Source organism: Anguilla rostrata, chromosome 15 (genome assembly GCF_018555375.3).
Source record: "Anguilla rostrata isolate EN2019 chromosome 15, ASM1855537v3, whole genome shotgun sequence".
Taxonomy (NCBI): domain Eukaryota; kingdom Metazoa; phylum Chordata; class Actinopteri; order Anguilliformes; family Anguillidae; genus Anguilla; species Anguilla rostrata.
The window spans coordinates 14,487,180-14,505,918 of record NC_057947.1 but is presented as its reverse complement, the minus strand read 5'-3'; the positions used below and the strand labels follow the sequence as shown (position 1 = coordinate 14,505,918).

The 18,739-nt window shown below is 42.6% G+C and overlaps 1 protein-coding gene across 1 annotated transcript in view; it reads left to right on the top strand.

Moving 5' to 3' along the window:
• Positions 1-6,079: 6,079 nt before the first annotated feature.
• Positions 6,080-18,739, top strand: part of LOC135240415 (protein diaphanous homolog 3-like) — a 343,268-nt gene continuing 330,608 nt past the window's right edge. The window contains exon 1 of the mRNA XM_064309839.1: positions 6,080-6,739. Coding sequence (XP_064165909.1) covers positions 6,602-6,739 — 138 coding nt within the window. The 5' untranslated portion in view covers positions 6,080-6,601. The remainder of the gene's footprint in view (positions 6,740-18,739) is intronic.

Genomic DNA, 18,739 nt, shown 5'->3' with positions numbered 1-18,739 from the left:
CAAGAGTTTAATTCCCCAGGATTAAGAAATATATTGCCATATAATGTGAGTTAATCACATATGCTATTGTCTATTTCTTATCTTGTGATACAAGTACACTATATGCCCTTTCCTGTTTCCACATGACAGTGCCCTGGGGGGGAGGGGGGGTTTGGGGGCAGGTCCATTATAAATGGTTTTGTTGAGATTGGTGTGGAAGAACTTCACTAGCCTGCATAGAGCCCTGACCTCAATCCCATCCAACACCTTTGGGATCAACTGGAAAGCTAACTGTGGAAGCAAATACCTGCAGCAGTGCTCCAACTTATAGTATAAAGCTTTCCCAGAAGAGTGGAGGTTGTTATAGCAGCAAAGGGTGGACCAACTCCATATTAATGCCCATAACCTTGGATGAGATGTTGGATGTCCACATAATTTTGGCCATGTAGTGTACCCCGTTTCTCCAACTCACAACCCAAGGTAACTCTTGAAAGTCTTTTCTTTCTAACATTGTTCTTACACAGGAGCAAACGTCTTTTACAAATGGATCATTTTCCAATCTTTACCTGCTACTGACATCATGTGTCCAATACAAGCAATAGCAAGTGGCATCATAACCTGCCTTTATTTCACTGTTTATTTTTTACTCATTAATTTGCAATTGTGTTTTGTTATAATTTAATATAAAACCATTTCATTCAGTGGGAATACTGGACATGCAATAAGTTGTGACATATTTTAACAAGGTCATTTCCCAGTCATGCTTAGAACACCTTGCCTTTAATAATATTTTAATTGGGCACAAACGTGTGTTCGCATGATGTTCTTTCTGTACATTGACACTGACAGCTAATGAACACAAGGTCACCTTACCTGGTACACAATTTCTTGGGGTTGCAAAAGTTTTTTTTGTTTGAGGTGTTGTAAGATCATTATACAATGTTGGACAAGAATCCCACACAAGGAACCAACTGAGTCATAGATGGCATCCATCAGGACAGTACCAAACCTTACACCCTCCTGTACCACAATTCTGACAGCTGAGACCCCATTACAACAACACAATTTGCCTGGTTTCCAGGCCAGAATTTTGTGTCAATTTGATGGACGCCCTCGCATCAGCACCCAGACATGAATGACGCAAATCTGGTGACCTCCACCCATCCTTAGGGAGAAAATACCTTTTGAGAACAGTAAACAGCCATCAGTTTGATTTTACTGTCCTCAGCCTGTTTGAGACTGAGGCAAGAGACTGCAATGTTCCAAAAGGCTTTCACAATCTGAAGTATGTCTGTGCACAAACCTGAACTTTTGAAATTGTTTTTGAGCTAATTATAGTTGAGCTAATCTGCTATTCATTGTAAATATTTACATGTAAACATTCAAGTTTAATATTGGATTGACACAACACACATATTTTGAAGCCTTGGTAGTATATTCATGACAGTGTCTCTATTCAAATTATTTTGTATTAGGTTAAAGAATCTAAGTTGTACCACCTGAGCTGGTCCTGGTCAGATGCCATGGGTCTTTGCAAATATTAAAGGTGCTTGATTCACTTGATTTTTACACTTTGTTTTGGAAATCCAAAAACTCAGAGCTGTATCAGCCTGTCCTGATTATGACATTATTCAGCTGTTTTCCATATTATATTAATTTATTATAAGCTGACTTCAGTTTGAGGGTTTGAAATTCAATTTAAAAACATTGAACTCTTAACTGTAAGTCACGTATTTGGTAAAAAAAGTCCTTAGATACTGTATACTGTAACAACTCTGTCTCATTTGAAGAGTCCACAATATAAATATACCATAGTTGTCGTTGTATGCTGTATAAATCTAAATTTTTTTCACATTTTGTTGTATTGTCCTAATTCCGCCATTTGTCGACTGTTTTTCTTCTTGGTGTGTGATGTGGTTGTTAATGATGCTGTTCTACGTTGGTCATGAAGGGTTTAGGATGGGTAAAATGAGTGTCACTTTAATTATACTAAAAAGCTACATAAACCTGTCATGTCATGTCATAATGGCCAGTATTAGCCACGGCTGCAGTTTTTGCTGTCGTGAGATATTTACGATGGTTTTATGACTGGTAAACTAAGACTCGCTTACCTTTAATTACACAGATAAATGAAACTGTCATGCCAGAATGATGAACAGTTCTGCTGTTTTCATTCTTGGGGATGCTGCCTTTCGCCTACAAAAAAGATGAATACTGAAATGTTTGTGGAAACCTAACACTCAGTTTATGATCAGAACTGATCATACGCATATTTTGTGAATCAGGCCCATTGTTTAAGTGGAATTATGTGCTGTTGTCATGGCACTTCTGTCAAGTAGCTTTCACCTATATTTTAAATCCCAGCATGGCATTTTATCACACTAGTGTCATATTGGTATTATTTCACTATGTGGTCACTATACATTCATTATTGTAGTTTCTATAAACCAGAATACACACATCAACATCAGTACAAAAACAAGTTGCATATTCACATGTATTGTACAAATTATGGGGTCCAAATGTCATTAAAACAACCAAAAACAGGCTTTTTTTTGACAGATATTCTGATATTCTCGTAAGGAAAAACATCTCAGGTAGTATATAAATACAGACAAAATTTGTTATTTTGTTCTTATTTCCTGTTCTTAATATTCTACAATAACAGTGGCCTAAGCTGGTGAGTTATAAAATACCACCATCTAGTGGGACAAAGCTGTCAATGTATGTTTTCCCCTCTAACAATTAAAGTGGAAATTATTTTCTAAAATTTATCTAAGTATAATCTCAGAAATATTAGCCACTTAAAAATTCTCTAGATGACTTAATCCTGTAAATAAATAAACAATTTCTGTAATAGCCAGCACTTTATCACAGTTAATCATTATATATATATATATATATATATATATGAAAGGAAGTGCATAAAAATAATAGAGCATTCAACCTTTTCAAAATGCCAATATTAATTAAATGACACATACATGCTATCAAACAAAACTCATATATGCTATGGTACATGACATAGTGTAGGCAGTCCTAAATTTGGAACATATTAAATAAAAAAGTGATATGAATCCTGGTGCATCTTTAGGAATTTAAACTGATTGGTGGCATCATGGTTCTTTGTGCGGCTTGAACAATGACGATTACACAAATGTCTGTCAGGCACCTGTGAAACACCATGTCCTCTAAGTTTTGGGAGAGCTTAGGCACATGGCAGGTAGGGCATAGCATGAAAGTCCTCCATTTTATAGACCCTACCTACACCAGTGGTGTGTGTCAACATTTGAGGCTGATGTTTGTCTCGTCATGGGTACAAGCGGGGTGAGGGTGAAAAGCCCCCTTCTTTTGGGGCAGACAGGTATTGTAGTACCTGTGCCTGGCCTTTGTACTGTCCCTGTACTGGCAGTATTTCAATCATGTGCATTTCAAGCTTGAACAAGTGTAAGTGCTTTCCAAGAGATACTTGAAATGCATTTTCTTCCATTAAACCACAAGCTTGTTGATGCCTGCATACCCCAGCCATGGTAAAGCTGGCAGGTTGAGAGAAATTCTGTGAGTTTCTAAAATATCCTCCATTACACACAAAAACTCCCTGAGCCAATCAAAAAAGCATAATAAAACTGAAAAGTTTTTTTGTTGTTGTTAAACTCCAGAAAGTGACCTACCCATTTAATTGGTCTACATGGCCCAGAGGTAAATTTAGCTATACTTAGTTGTATGCTGCAGGTCATTTTGCTCTTGATTGCGCTCTTATTAGTATTCTGTGCTGTATTTCAGAGTGGTGTATGGGTAAGGGCATCTGTCAAATAAACTGCTTAATTAATTAATTGATAGTGTTGATGTAGTCTACATAATGCAACTAGAATATTTCATTATGGTATCCCTTTTTGTGACCCTGTGAAGATGGCACAAGGTTATGTCTGATGACTGTCCCGTTTGGCACACAGACAGGGCATTCATTTCCTGGTTTCAGCTGGTCATAACTGGTCCATCTCCTTTTATGTACTGCACTACGTGTGCAGTAAAATAACCCCATGTGTTTGCATTACTCCAGATGTCCTCTGATGTCTGTCCCCTATCTTCAAAGTCTTTGGTGTCCTTGCAACTATCAAACAACTCTTTACTTAATGTAATTAAACTAAGAATAATAAAAGTTCATAGGAGGCTGCAAATATTCTATTGTGGATTTATGTTATAAAAATACAGATCAATCTTTTTATAAATCCATTCAGTGGTGGCAGGGAAAGACCAGCATTGACAGCAAGAACTGCACTGAGCTGTACATACAGTATAAGCCAGACTTACTGTGATGTAAAGAGTCTCTTTCTCCTGTCAAGTTCATGCTTGTAGGCCGAACCCTGTCAAAGGCAACTGAAAAACTTAAATGTTTTTTAATATCTCCCGTCCTGATGATATGTTTTTTTCTTCCTGTCTCCCCTAGTCTATTTTAAAACATTTGTCCAAAATTATCCTGTGACCCTGACCAGGATAAGCAGGTATAGATAATGATGGATGGATGGATGCCCACTATTATTTTTCTATTTCTGGTAGCACTCATTATCAAAATTAAAATGACATTAAGATAAACATTAATGTTAATCATTTATGATAGGAGCGAACTAGTTATTTATAGACGAGGGCAAGCTAGCTACAAAGAACAAAGTCAAATCATGAAGGTGAAATATATACTAGATTATGAGTAGGTAGACAGCAACATCAACCTGTCACAACAACAGGAAATTATTTAGGATATATGTCACATTTGATTAACTAAAACATTTATGTTCTACATTATACTAAGACAGGATTTCTGAACGACAGGTTTGTAAACTGCTTCCAACATGGTGGTGATACTGGTTAGCTGGCTATCTTCAAAACACTATTTTTTTTACCATGAGTAAATGATCTACTGATGGACTATTCACTACAATTGGTACTACTACTACTACTAATAATAATAATAATAACAAAAGAATGCATTTTATTTGTATAGTGTTTTTCTCACACTCAAAACACTTTATGACAAGTGAACATGAGCAAAGGAAAAAAACGACATAAAAACAACAGAACCGCCAGCCTATTTATGTACATTATTATACGTGCTCAAGGTACTTATTTGTTACATGCTTCATAGTCCTGCATCATGGTCGTGAAAACAAAATGTGACGTCGCTACTGTGGATGTATAAATCGAATGCAGAAATTACGCTCTCTTGCAATACAACCTGGAGATGCATCTTGAATGGCAGATGTGCTGACTGCCCCATACCTACACAGAACCGAGAGTTTGGCACTTTTAACGGTTTCCTACAGACCTGCACACTGAAGAAGGCAACATGCCGAAACGTTTGTGCATGAATCTGCATTAAAGAAAACTAATAAAAAATAAATAATGACATTTTTTGAAGCTTTGTAGCCATTTTTTTGAGTGCGAACCAATTTCTTTTCAATTTCCTACAGAAATAACCACAATGACCACCGACTCTCGAACCTCCAGAACATTCATTTTTGTACATTCTTACCTCATGTAAACACACACCATTCAGATACAGCTTCACACGTCCACGCAATAAAGCAGCAAACTTTGGTTATTTTATTTTTCTCCAGACGATAAAATGAAAAACACAGGGGGCAAGTTACATTCAATAATTTATGAAACATTGGGTAGCATAGCTTTGGAATAGAGCTTGTTTAACTTGTGTAAACTAACGTAGCCAATATTGTTGGTTGTATCTTGGCCTCATTTGATAGCAATACTTTTAACGGCCTATGTTTTGCAAGTTTTAATTAATGATTTATAGACAGTGGTTTCTGTGCGTAAGTAAATTGGCATTTTTGTACGCTGAAAACGTTTTTTGTTGAGATTTGCATAGCTTCACTGATCCCATTTCCACTGGGTTTTGGCGGTTTCAGGATACCAGCCTGTGATGATTATCCTATCCCAGTACCTCCGTCATCATCTGTGAATGTGTGCAGGTCCTACATTCTTGGAAAAGACTAAAAAAGTCCGAAGGCTGAATAGCATTTCTGGCGGCCAATCAAGTTTGCGAAATATTTGACAAGCCCACTTGCTCAAAGCCAACGATTGGCTAGATCTGACCCTTCAGTGTCAGAAGTGTGGCGGGATATTCAGATTATCGGATTTTTCCGTTTTTCGGTTAGGTTTGTTTGAATTACAGCAGGCCTACTGACAGCGATTAGTCAACAAGCTAAACCTACAATAAGCAAGATTTTTATGAATCAGTAACCCGTTGAATGTCTTAAATATTTAAACTAGCCTTAAAGTGGACAGGAAGCTAAACGCGCCACCTGGCATTTTCTCTGCGAAATCCTCTCTCATTCAGTTACAGCGAGCTGGGCTAACTTGGCTAACTATTAGCTATACGTTCTTCTGATTTCATATTCTTGCTTTTTTGGGTTAGCTTTTTTGCAGGGTTGGGTTATTTTACTTTGTTGAGTGTTAGCTAGCTAGTTACATCTCGTAAGAAAACGTTTAACGTTTGCTAAGTAGCGAGGCAACATGTGCTAGAAAATTTGGATAACCCGAATTTTACCTTGTATAGTGTTAGCTAGGTAGGCAGTGTATTAGCTAGTTATCCATTTACATAACGCTAACGATGGAAAATTATCACCAGCGTTGTGAATCCTCCGGAAGGGAAAATAAATTTAACCGAAAGAAATGTTTTCCTGGGGGAGTTGCAGCGCCTTTTCAAGGGAGTCATGGAAACGACGACGGGGAAAGGAAGCCTAAATTTGTAAGTACGGAGTCAATACATGTTAGACTGTTTTGTGACAGTAGCTAAAGTTTACTTCATCCTTGCTCTGTCTAAACGATACGTTAGGTACACTGATCAGCTGCGGTTTCCTTGCGTCACACCAGATAGCTATTTTAATCTGTGGTTAGTTGGGTAGCTAGGATTAGCTAGCTAACGTTAAATAACATTAACAATGTAGGGCCTGCTAGAGTAATTTCTTTGGATCTCGTGTGTTCTTGGGACTAGCTAACATGACACTGGAATTAACGTCAGACTAAATGATATTCGGTAAAGTTATCGGAGCGGTGCTTAGATCATGCAACTCGCTTCTGGGTACACATAACTAGTGTGTTAGCTAGATAATCATGTTAACCGAATACTAGACTTGTTTAATGCATTACTGAAATACTGTAATGAGTTATTTGTTTTGCTGTACTTGATTAAAAAAATGTTTTTTATATTTCACTTAGTCATACACAGCGAGCTACTCTTGCGAATTAGGTTTTAGCTAACGTTAACTTTTGCTGTAGGGAGGAGCCAACAAACTGACGTTACTAGATGCCAAACGGAGTTTAAAAATTCCCGGGCAGGAGGCAAAAAGTCTGTGTTCTCTCCGGAAATAGCCGAAATAATCAGATCAAGACAGGCTATTTCGTGACATTGGGCTTTTAAGTCAGCAGTTGCATTTTCATGTCTCAAAAACGAAAAACGCAGATGTTGCCATCTTGAGAAAAATAGCTCATTTACTTAACCGGCATCTCTCCTGCTGTGTGAATGGTTCGTAGATCTACGAAAAAAATATAAGATGTCGAAGGATAAGTAGTCAGACTGGTGGCGCGTCTGCTAAACAAATGAGTACAGTAATGTAATATGATGTTCCCTATCGCAAATACTGCGTAACCATTCCAAAAAGCAGTGTTGTTCTCAACTTCAATGATTATAGTAACTATTTGTTGGGTGCTTTCAGTTCACATATTCATTTAAAGCAATACATTCATAATAAAGCTAGGGAACAATAAAAAGGCATATTAAGAACTAACAAATTAAAGACTGAATTATTAAACCAAAAAGGTATAAAACTGTATTTGTGCTGATTATAAACTGCTTGAAAAAAGCAGGAACAGTGGAAAGGTCAAAATAGACATCACCAATCGTGTATAAGAGTGTAAAACTATATCTAGTTTTGCAGAAAATATCTAATGGATACGTGAAGGAGTAAGACCGCTATAGCTTCATTCATTGAAATCCAGGTGGAGACCAAGGGGTGCTACCCTGTGTCTGACTGACTTTGCCGAGCTCAATCAAAGGTTAAAATTAGCTACCGGATTAGTGTGCGTAATCCTGTGCTGCCTGTCCATGCGAGCCTGGCCGCTGCTACTGGTATTGTGTCTGCACGTCACCATGTGAGAAAACAAGCGGATTTGTTTGGACCGTGCGGTAGATTCCGGCTTTTGGACGTTGCCATTGCCACAGGTCTGCTCTGGCTAAACACAGAAGGGTTCAGGGGCTTGTGTTGAGATTATTATGGATCGTTAACCACTTTTAAGGCAGCCACTGAGTTCAAGGTGTTTCATGACTTTGTATGGCAATATTGCGTCCTTGTTCCGTTGTGACTGGCGCCAGTGTAACCTTGAAGGTGGTACATTTTTCCTTAAATGCTTTTGAAAATTGGTTTATGTTACCTGACAAACTCTTAACTTGAGCCTCAGGAATCTCAAAGGCTGTACGAAGTTGTTCATTTTTTCTTTGCTCCCATATTGCCGTCTCAGAAATGCTGCTTCTAGTGAGTCATGTTTCATTATGACCCTTATTATTACATGGTTAATTAAGTTTTCTAACGGGGCTCATCTTTTCATCTACTAATTGTTTGGCAAAGTGTTCATTAGCTGCTTGCTCTAATCAAGTCAATTTGTTGAAGACATTGAAATAGTGGTAAATTACCCTTTCATCATTGGCATCGTCTCATGGGTAAATACAGTGTGCTTGATTCAAGACCTTCATTGCTTCTGTTGGTAAATCCAACTATGACTGCAATATAGTCATCTTTGCATTCATTAAGAAAGGGAGCTAATGTTTGTAAGGGAATACACAAAGCAGTTACTCATCACTGGCCATGGGACCCAGAGTCTGTTGAAACAATTTTTGGAGTACTCTTTGCATGTAGAGAGAACCGTGTACCAAAATAACCTTTTGGGTTGTGTGATAGGGATGGGCGCAAGACATCAGTCCTTACCCTGATCATGTGACCATTGTTTTGAGAGATTTCCCTCAAATACAACAGATCTTGAAGTGTTGACTCCAGATTGTGGGAAATGAATTTTGCAACTGACAGGAAATGATGAAGTGTTGTGCTGCTTCTACATAATGGAAATTAGCATATCCCAACATGTCTTCCTGTGGCCTTGTGACCTTTGAATTTGGAAAATGAATGGACACACTACATAAATGCATACATTGAATTTGTACAGTTTGACCATTCATTCATTAATTTCTTTTCCAGATGACCTTTATCATGATGGCTGCCCCTAAGGGTATTAACCCTTATGGGACCTGTCTCATTCGCCCCATCATCTTATAAGTACCTATTTTGTCCTGTCTGACCTGCCCCAATAATATATTTCTAATAGCTTCTCTGTATTTTACTTTACCCTACCACACTACACCAAACAACTGCACAAAATATAAATTATGAATTCTGGTAATCAAGGACATTTTCCCAACTTGGAGGTGAAACTGAAACTTGCAAAATGCATTCATGTACACATTCGGTACACACAACCTCTGGAGGGATAACACTGGTGTACGAGTGGTATAATTGCATTATCCATACAAGTGTATTCTCTTCCTTTAAACCACAAACCCATCGATGCCTCTGTACCAGCAGTTGTGAAGCCATCAGATCATCAGAAACTTCTGCACGCTCCTTAAACAGTAAAATGTCCATCATGGAACACAAAACCTGTCTGGTCTAATCTGAAACGTCCTGCCCGGCACTCTAAAACTGAAATAATGTGCAAAAACAGAAGTACTCCAGTCAGTGAACTATTCCTTTTAACTGTGTTATTCAAAATTAAGGACATATGGCAATTGAGTAACATTGACCTTTAGTCGGTGTTTGCATTGTTAAATGGCTGCAGGGCAGCGTTGCTCTGCTCAGCCCTGTAATATTACATCACATCGAGCGGCTTGGTGGCGTACGTCTCCCTTATCTCCGCTCCGGCTCCAGCGCTCGCCGCTGTCCTGGCCTCAGGCTCGCAGTCCCGCGCTATAACAAGCAATCTGGCTCGGGTGATTAATCTGGCACATAACCCACTAATCTCACGCAGGGCAGCCTCCCCGGGGGCTCCCCGCGCTGGGCCTGCGCCGGGGTTTCTCCCGCCGATTCGCACAGCGCCGACGGTGTGCGGGTCCCTCTGAGCCGGCCTGGCCTCTCGCTGTGGTGTACAGTATAGCCGTGGGTCAGCGGGTCGCCCCCTCCCCTGCCCTTCTCCGAGGCCCCCTGAGGTAGACGAATGCCAGTTTTAGGCCAACAGCTAACCGTAAAGGTCAGGAGCTGGCGAGCTGGGCTTACTCATTTTATTCACACCTAAATGACAGCCCAACCCAGTTTAAAAAAAGATTTTGCTGTTTAGAATAAGAAACGGCTTCATGCGGGGGTATTGCTGGTTTGCTCTTGTGTTCTGGGCTGGTGATTTGTTCTGGCACTTTCTTCTGTGTGTGCAGTAATCCCGCAGAAGCACTGGCCTGCCTGCCCTTCCTGTCCTGTCAGGCTGCTGAACTTTTAATGCAATTAAGAGGGATTGGGCCCACTTTTAGCTCGCTGGACGTACCCTGGAGGCTGGAGGTCACTGCTAGACTGTAGACAGAGAAGGAGGGATCAGTTAATCAGATGGATTCATTTCCTTCTGCAAACTGTGTCATGTTTTAGAGGTGTGCAAGGTGTAGAATTTTGATTGCTTAACATTTTACAGCTGCGAAGGACATAACAGTTTTGGCAAGTTGGTAAATTTAGGAAGGCACTTATGCATCCCTATTAGTAGTTGTGCTCCTAAATATTTTTTTTTCCAGTTAGCACTAGCACACATCAGTTTTCAGGTGCAAATGCCCCTGAGCTGGGAGTACTGTAGAGCTCTGCTTCCTGAAGGACCCCCCGCTGGTGCGCGCTCTCTCCGACTACGGGATTCCGCTGCAACTGCGAGACAGGCTGACAAACATGATTCAGTTTGACTTCAGTTGCAAGATATTTCCCCCAGATTTATAGTCAAAATGATTTTTATTTATTTTTATTTTTTTCAAGATTTGTAGGGAAATCAAATCACAAAAAGTTCTTAACATCTGTTGATATTTACTTTAGGTCTACGAATGAAATGGCCGGGTAGGGAGTGGGTGGAGAGTGCGAACGACAGATCTCTCATTTTAATGAACCTGCGTGCTCCGTTTTTGAAAACCCTCTTGCCGCTGCATAGGCGAAGACGTTGATGTATTATGGTAATTATTCATCATTTGAGGATGAGGCTCAGCTCCTTAAAGGAGTTTGGAAGCGGTTGTTTCTCAGCTGGAGCTGTCCTGAGACCGCCTTATTGACGGCGGAGCGTTAAATCGGGACGTTCTCTTAATCTGGCGCAGCTGTGATGAGCGCTGAGCGCCGGCAGCTGCCGCGGTGCCGAGCGGAGCCGAGCGGAGCCGCTCCTCCCCGTAAGTGATTCCTCCTGAGCCCGCCGTGAGACGCCCGGGCGTTTAAAGAGCGCCATCTGAAGCCTTCTCAAATCTGCGCGCGGGTGAGGAAGAAGCCAATCATGCCCTTAACGGGGAACAAGGCTCGCCCCCGCCGCGCTCTCCCACAGACGGGCCGGCGCGAGCCAGAGACCCCGCCGCTTCTGCTCGTCTCCGCCCATTTCACGCGGGCTTCGCCCCAAACCCCGAACACGGGCCTCTTGTAGACGGTCGCAGGCCCTGCGCTCCATGGATCCACAGCCAGCCTCTAGACAGGGATCTGGGGACTGGGGAATCTGGGGAATCGTTACCAGTTTTACGTAGATGAGCATCAATCCTCACAGCTTTGAATGTTTCATTAAAGTCAGCAGTGTTTTTATATAACATTCTTTCAGGGCCGCAGTCATTGACTGAGTCGAGACTAAGTTGCAAAGATTGTCCCAAAGTCTCTGTGCTCGTTTAGCTGAAATGCCTGTTTCTCGATGGAGAAAGCGAGCTGGGAGAGGCTCTTATGAGGAGCACGGGGCTCCTGGTGTGCTGGGAATCTATTGATTCCTGCTCGTTCCTTTGCCTGATGTCACAGCTGGTGAATTTTATATTGGAGCCCTGCTAAATACCCACACGGGCTGTACACACATTTTTGGGAGGGATCTTACAATGTCTTTTAAGGGTTTCCTTCTCCGGTTCACGTCCAGATCGGCGAGCGCTGCAGAGTTTGCAGGGATGAGGAGGGAAGCGTTTGGCAGTGCGAGTCTGCGCAGACACAGTAATCCAGCATCGTATCCAGCATTGTCCACCAAATGTGGGTTCCCTTTGGGGAGGAATTGGAGAGGGAGAGGGCGGGAGCCTGCCAGAGTGACAGATAGAGAGGCACAGAGACGGAGGAAGCAGCCAGTGTCCCTGGTGGAGCAGGAGTGCGTTCTAGCCCTGATGACAGAGGGAGATAACGCAAACTCATCTTCACTTGATCGCCGCACATGGTCCTATCCGCCGCGGCGTAATGCTGCTCCCATCCCGGGGATACTCGGGGGTTAGCGCGGATTTCTGGAATAATCCCATCGAGGGTCCCTCACGGATTCGTATGAAGAAAGTGGCATTTTTTGCCACGGACATCGCAGGGTTTATTAAACCCACACAGGCTTGTTAGCCTACAGAACAAGACACAATCACAGCAATGGCACAGCAAATGTCCGTTTCTAAAAATAATACTCCATAAAAAGTGCTAACAGGAAAAATAATGTTAATCCACAAACACTTGGCTGCACAGTCGTATGGGCAGAGCATAATTTGTGTTTGTCAGCCATAATTTTTCTGTTCTTGTTATTTGTGGGGTCACGGAGTGCTTGCTCGTTTAGCTTAATTTGCTCAGTGGAAACGGACGGACCAGACCGCTTTTCACTGCTGCTCTGTGATGAGCACCGCAGGCACAGGACAATTAGTCATAAAATTGAGTTTTCCTGTTTTAAAGGGAAGATGATGAGGGTTATGTTCTCTTTTTAGATCCTGCTTTGAGTCACGTGAACTCTAGAATTTGTCCAGTAGGTGGCGCTTTAAACCCACGGAATGGAGACATTTGCAGAGTTCTGACGCTGCTTCCCCGCTCCCTCTGATGCATTAGTTTGTGTGAGGTTTTGGAGCTGTGATTAGACATGCTGCGAAATGACAAAAGCATGAAATGGGTTTTAATGTTCGCATTCCTGAATGTCTGTCACCGCGCTTCAAAGATGGGACGATCAAAAAAACAAAAAGAAAACACACAAAACTTTTCCGAGCTGCCGCGCACTTTCCAGCGTCCTCGATTCAGGATTTGTTGAGCGGTTTTGTCTAATTGCGTCTCGTCAGACAGCAGAGTAATCAATGTTTATCGTCTTCCTTCAGCAGAAGCTCAGGGTCTCATTACCCACGAGCACCGGCGAGAAAACTCTGCACGGTAACACCGATACTCGGTAAAGAAAAACAAAATAAAAACCCCTTAACCCAGTGCCTGGTAGGAAGTTCGGGAAGTGTTAGTAGAATAATTTATTGTAATTTTGTGTTTCCTATTGCATTATAAAAGCAGTTAAAGGCGTTCTTGTGGCCTTGCAGTTAAAGAGCCATTGGCTCCCTCACCCTGGGCCGTGTGTTGTAATAGAATACGGGGAATAGATTAGTGGTGTTGTAACAGCGTGCGGTTCACTGGAAAGGTTGAGACGCAGCCGGAAGGTTGCAGGCAGTTGGTAGCGACAGTGGCACTGAGGCGCGTGCTGTTTGTCACAGTCTGTGGGCTGCACTCTGTAATTAAGACAGTGGGAAGGAGGGGACTGTACTCTGCCCTGATTGACAGGGCCAGAGGCAGGCAGGCAGGCTGGCTCCGCGCTTCCTCGCTCAAGTCCCAGTGTTGCAGTGCACCGTGGGAAGAGTAACATTGTGTGTAATGTGTGACTGTGAACAGATAAAGCTGAGTGCTGGTGTTCTCACGTTTTTTTTTAGGGGGGGGAGGTTGTTGGGATCGGACACTTGGGAAGGGTTGACAGGGGGTAAAGTGCAAACTTGAGAGGTATACAGCATGATAAGTGATATTGATATTTGAATTGTCATTTCCCTGGCAATTTATTTTGCGACTGTGGGTCAGCATAACTAGACGATGCCGCTGGTACACTCCTCAGTTCTTAGGATGTGAAGGGACGCACACCTTGTATTTAGAAAGTATGCATTATACACTCACCTGGTGTCACACGTGTGTCCAGTATACATTATACACTCACCTTGTATGGATATATATATACAATAAAATCATTGCTTAACACCGACCCACTGTGCGGTATGTATATCATGTACAAAATCTGTCTAACAATGTTTAGTATAATTAAGGCTGGGTGTTTGTCACGGAAAATATTGGCTAAAGTCATGGAGCAGTTGCGATAAAGTTGTTGAAAATAATGGAAAACCGGAAAAAAGCGGTGGTTTTAAAAACATTACATTTTAAAATTAATATAGATCTCACGCAAAATGACTGAAATTACGTGCAACTACAGAAACAGAGACAGGTCCGTGAAGTAAAAAAAATAAAATAAAAAATCTGCGGGCAGTTGCCGCTACTGGAGCACTAAAAATAATTCATCCGTCGTACCCAGCATAAATTACACACTCGTATCACATACTGCCGAGTGTGTTTATCTTATTGTCCCTTACATCCTTTATGCTTAGTTAAGGAGCCTAATAGCTGATGGAATGAGGCTTACCCTTTGAAGCTTCTTGCTTAGCAGTGCGCTCATGCATGCCTGTGTTCTTGGTTCGGAGGTGAACTCAGAGGGTGTGTTTTTGTGCAGGGTGGGTACCGTAGTTACAGTATATTTTGCAGCCCTGTGTCATCCTTACTGAGCAGCTAGTGTAAACCAGGCCACGTCAGCTACAAGCTAATGGCTATGTGCTACTGCCATATGCTAACCTGCATAGGCATACATTTTTAAAAATGAAAGGCATTTACTATTGTGCATGGATCCTGTTATGCAGATGCAAGTGCTATAGAGGTTTCTGTCACATCCCAATGTCTAAATGAACCAACGTGGCTGAGAAGCTAGCAGGAAAAGAGTGGATTTGCCTGCGTCTGGCATGAACAATGACTGGATCAAACGGAGCGTTTCATTGCCGGATTTAAATATGTAATTCTTAAGAATAAATTTGAGGAAACCTGTGAGAGATTCTTCCTCTAAATACGTTGCCTTTTTATGCTTTCTGTCAGTGATTGAAATGATAATTTAATGTGTCATGAACAATAAGACATTGCTTCATTCTGAATATGAATAGAATGTGTGCATTCATTGCTTAACTGTGCATTCTGATTGGATTTACGGTTTGTGCATAGAGGAAAACGGGACTGAGAGGGAATAATGAGCACTGTACAAGAAGGGATAGATTTGCGTGGAGAACACTTCGAGAGGGTGAATGGACTGCGTTAAGGCCCGGGGAGCCTGCCCAACAGCGCTGAGCATTTCACTAAAGTGATTAATAATCGCTCTCCCGCTGAACGCCAGTCCAGCTTTCCCCTGATTGCTCCAAACAAACGGCGGCCGAAACAAACAGAGCCTGGCTGGCTGGCGGAAAATGGAATTTGCCCCCGACACATTCTGCTCTCGAGCGGCTGGGCTATCTCCCCCGGAGAGCGGCGGTGATGCATTATCTGCTGCGTTAGGACGAGGCTGCTGGAGCGCGTTCAGCGCGCAGTCTGCACCCCGGGAGGAGCGCAGCTCAGCGTCCTGGCAGAGCCCTCACCTTTCGCCGGCTGCCTGCTTTATCTGCAGCCACTACAGCGGCCAGAATGGGCTCGATAAGGCTTTAGAACTCACTGTGTGCACACGGTGAAGGGTGGAGAGGTGTGTCAGGCCAGCGGTATATTCATTACAGCCTGGGCAAGCTGTGGAATTCACACATACTTCACTAGTTAACTTAGTGAAAATGGAAGGATTCTAATTAAAAAAAAAAACACATTAAGTGGTTATTGCAGGGCATTTTTTGTATATTTGTGTAAATGTTTTATAGCGTATATAGCTATAGATATTGGCCTGTATATTTCTGTGTGTGTATATATGAGTCAGTGTTTTTGCATTTCTATAGTGTTGGATTTCTTATTGATGTACAGGCACACGCACAGACACACGCTCTTTGTTTTAGGATTTTGGGCCTGTGTTTAATAAAAGGCTGTGTTTGCCGGTCCCGCTGTAATGAAGAGGTAAAGCTGAAGCCCTGGCGGAGCGTCGGCTTTCGGCACGCTTCATTTCCCAAATAAACGGGAACGGCGAGAGCAGGTGTTGGGACCGCCAGAGCGCCCCCTCCTGAGCGAAACTCCACCCCTCCCATCTGCTCCCAGCGAAGAGGGGGAGCCCGCCAGCCAGCGCGGCCCGGACGCCACCGGCCGCCTCCGCTCGCGCCTCCAACGCGAGGGAGGACGGACGCCCCCTCGCCTTCTCCAAACTGTGGTCTGCGCTCGGGGTTCTCTGCAGCCAGCGGGGCACCGCCTGCACCAGGGCCCTTACTAACAAAGCCTCTCGGGGATCAGCGCTGCCTGCTGCCTCGTAACGGACGAGGCCGGGAACCAGAGCCTCCGCTCTGAGAGGCCTTACGAACCTGGGCTCCAGCTCTTCTGCTCGGGAGAGACTGGAGACCCAGATAACCATGGGGATAACCATGGGGATTTCAGCTTGCAGCACAGCGACCTGTAGAAACGGTCCTTCTGCATCCTCATTAGCTATGCCCGTGTTTCCATTAGAGGGTCTTGAGTCCAGCACTCGAGTCTTAAGAGTTTCTGCTGTGTAGTCAAAGCCTGGTGGAAAACTAGCCAATATTTTGCATCTAACTTTCAAGGATTGTGAAACATCCTGAACTCTCTAAACTGAGGTAGTATAAGTGCTGACCTGCTGACGGAACATAATGTGTGCTTAACTGTAATGGAAACTTATTCTGCATTGTGGCGCAGGTCACTTGTGTTTTGGGAGAAGCCGTTTGAGGGGGTAGAGTTCAGGAGAGTAGGGACAGAAAGAGTAGAGTGCGGCGAGCATGCTGCTTTTCCAGCAGAGAAAGATGGAAGCAGCAGCTGCAGTTTACTGGCCTCTCGGAGGGCAGAAGCGAGGGCTGGCTTGCCTGGGAGTCTGCCTGTAAAATCACTGCCAGTAAAAGGCTCGGGAGTGGAGAGAGTTTTTGATGGCCTGCCTCCATTCCCCTATGGGGCTGGCTGATTTGCTGTAACACAGTAAATATCGTCAAGTGATTGGCCTGCTCCTAGTCTGCAAAACACACATTTACTTGATGAATGAGTCGGCCAGCCTGATCCATTCCTTGTGCTGAAGGAGGATAGGTGTTAGGAGGATAGCACAGTGGTATGTAACATCTAAACCCATCTGATAGCACTCTTACTGTTATGTGACATCCATTTACCTGTCTGATGGCACTGTTACTGGTATGTAACATCCATTTACCTGTCTGATGGCACTGTTACTGGTATGTAACATCCATTTACCTGTCTGATGGCACTGTTACTGGTATGTAACATCCATTTACCTGTCTGATGGCACTGTTACTGGTATGTAACATCCATTTACCTGTCTGATGGCACTGTTACTGGTATGTAACATCCATTTACCTGTCTGATGGCACTGTTACTGGTATGTAACATCCATTTACCTGTCTGATGGCACTGTTACTGGTATGTAACATCCATTACCTGTCTGATGGCACTGTTACTGGTATGTAACATCCATTTACCTGTCTGATGGCACTGTTACTGGTAGTAACATCCATTTACCTGTCTGATGGCATTGTTACTGGTATGTAACATCCATTTACCTGTCTGATGGCACTGTTACTGGTAGTAACATCCATTTACCTGTCTGATGGCACTGTTACTGGTATGTAACATCCATTTACCTGTCTGATGGCACTGTTACTGGTATGTAACATCCATTTACCTGTCTGATGGCACTGTTACTGGTATGTAACATCCATTTACCTGTCTGATGGCACTGTTACTGGTATGTAACATCCATTTACCTGTCTGATGGCACTGTTACTGGTATGTAACATCCATTTACCTGTCTGATGGCACTGTTACTGGTAAGTAACATCCATTTACCTGTCTGATGGCACTGTTACTGGTATGTAACATCCATTTACCGGTCTGATGGCACTGTTACTGGTATGTAACATCCATTTACCTGTCTATGGCACTGTTACTGGTATGTAACATCCATTTACCTGTCTGATGGCACTGTTACTGGTATGTAACATCCATTTACCTGTCTGATGGCACTGTTACTGGTATGTAACATCCATTTACCCGTCTGATGGCACTGTTACTGGTATGTAACATCCATTTACCTGTCTGATGGCACTGTTACTGGTATGTAACATCCATTTACCTGTCTAATGACACTGTTACTGGTAAGTAACATCCATTTACCTGTCTGATGGCACTGTTACTGGAAAGTAACATCCATTTACCTGTCTGATGGCACTGTTACTGGTAAGTAACATCCATTTACCTGTCTAATGACACTGTTACTGGTAAGTAACATCCATTTACCTGTCTGATGGCACTGTTACTGGTATGTAACATCCATTTACCTGTCTGATGGCACTGTTACTGGTAAGTAACATCCATTTACCTGTCTAATGACACTGTTACTGGTAAGTAACATCCATTTACCTGTCTGATGGCACTGTTACTGGTAAGTAACATCCATTTACCTGTCTGATGGCACTGTTACTGGTAAGTAAATCCATTACGTCTATGCACTGTTACTGGTAAGTAACACC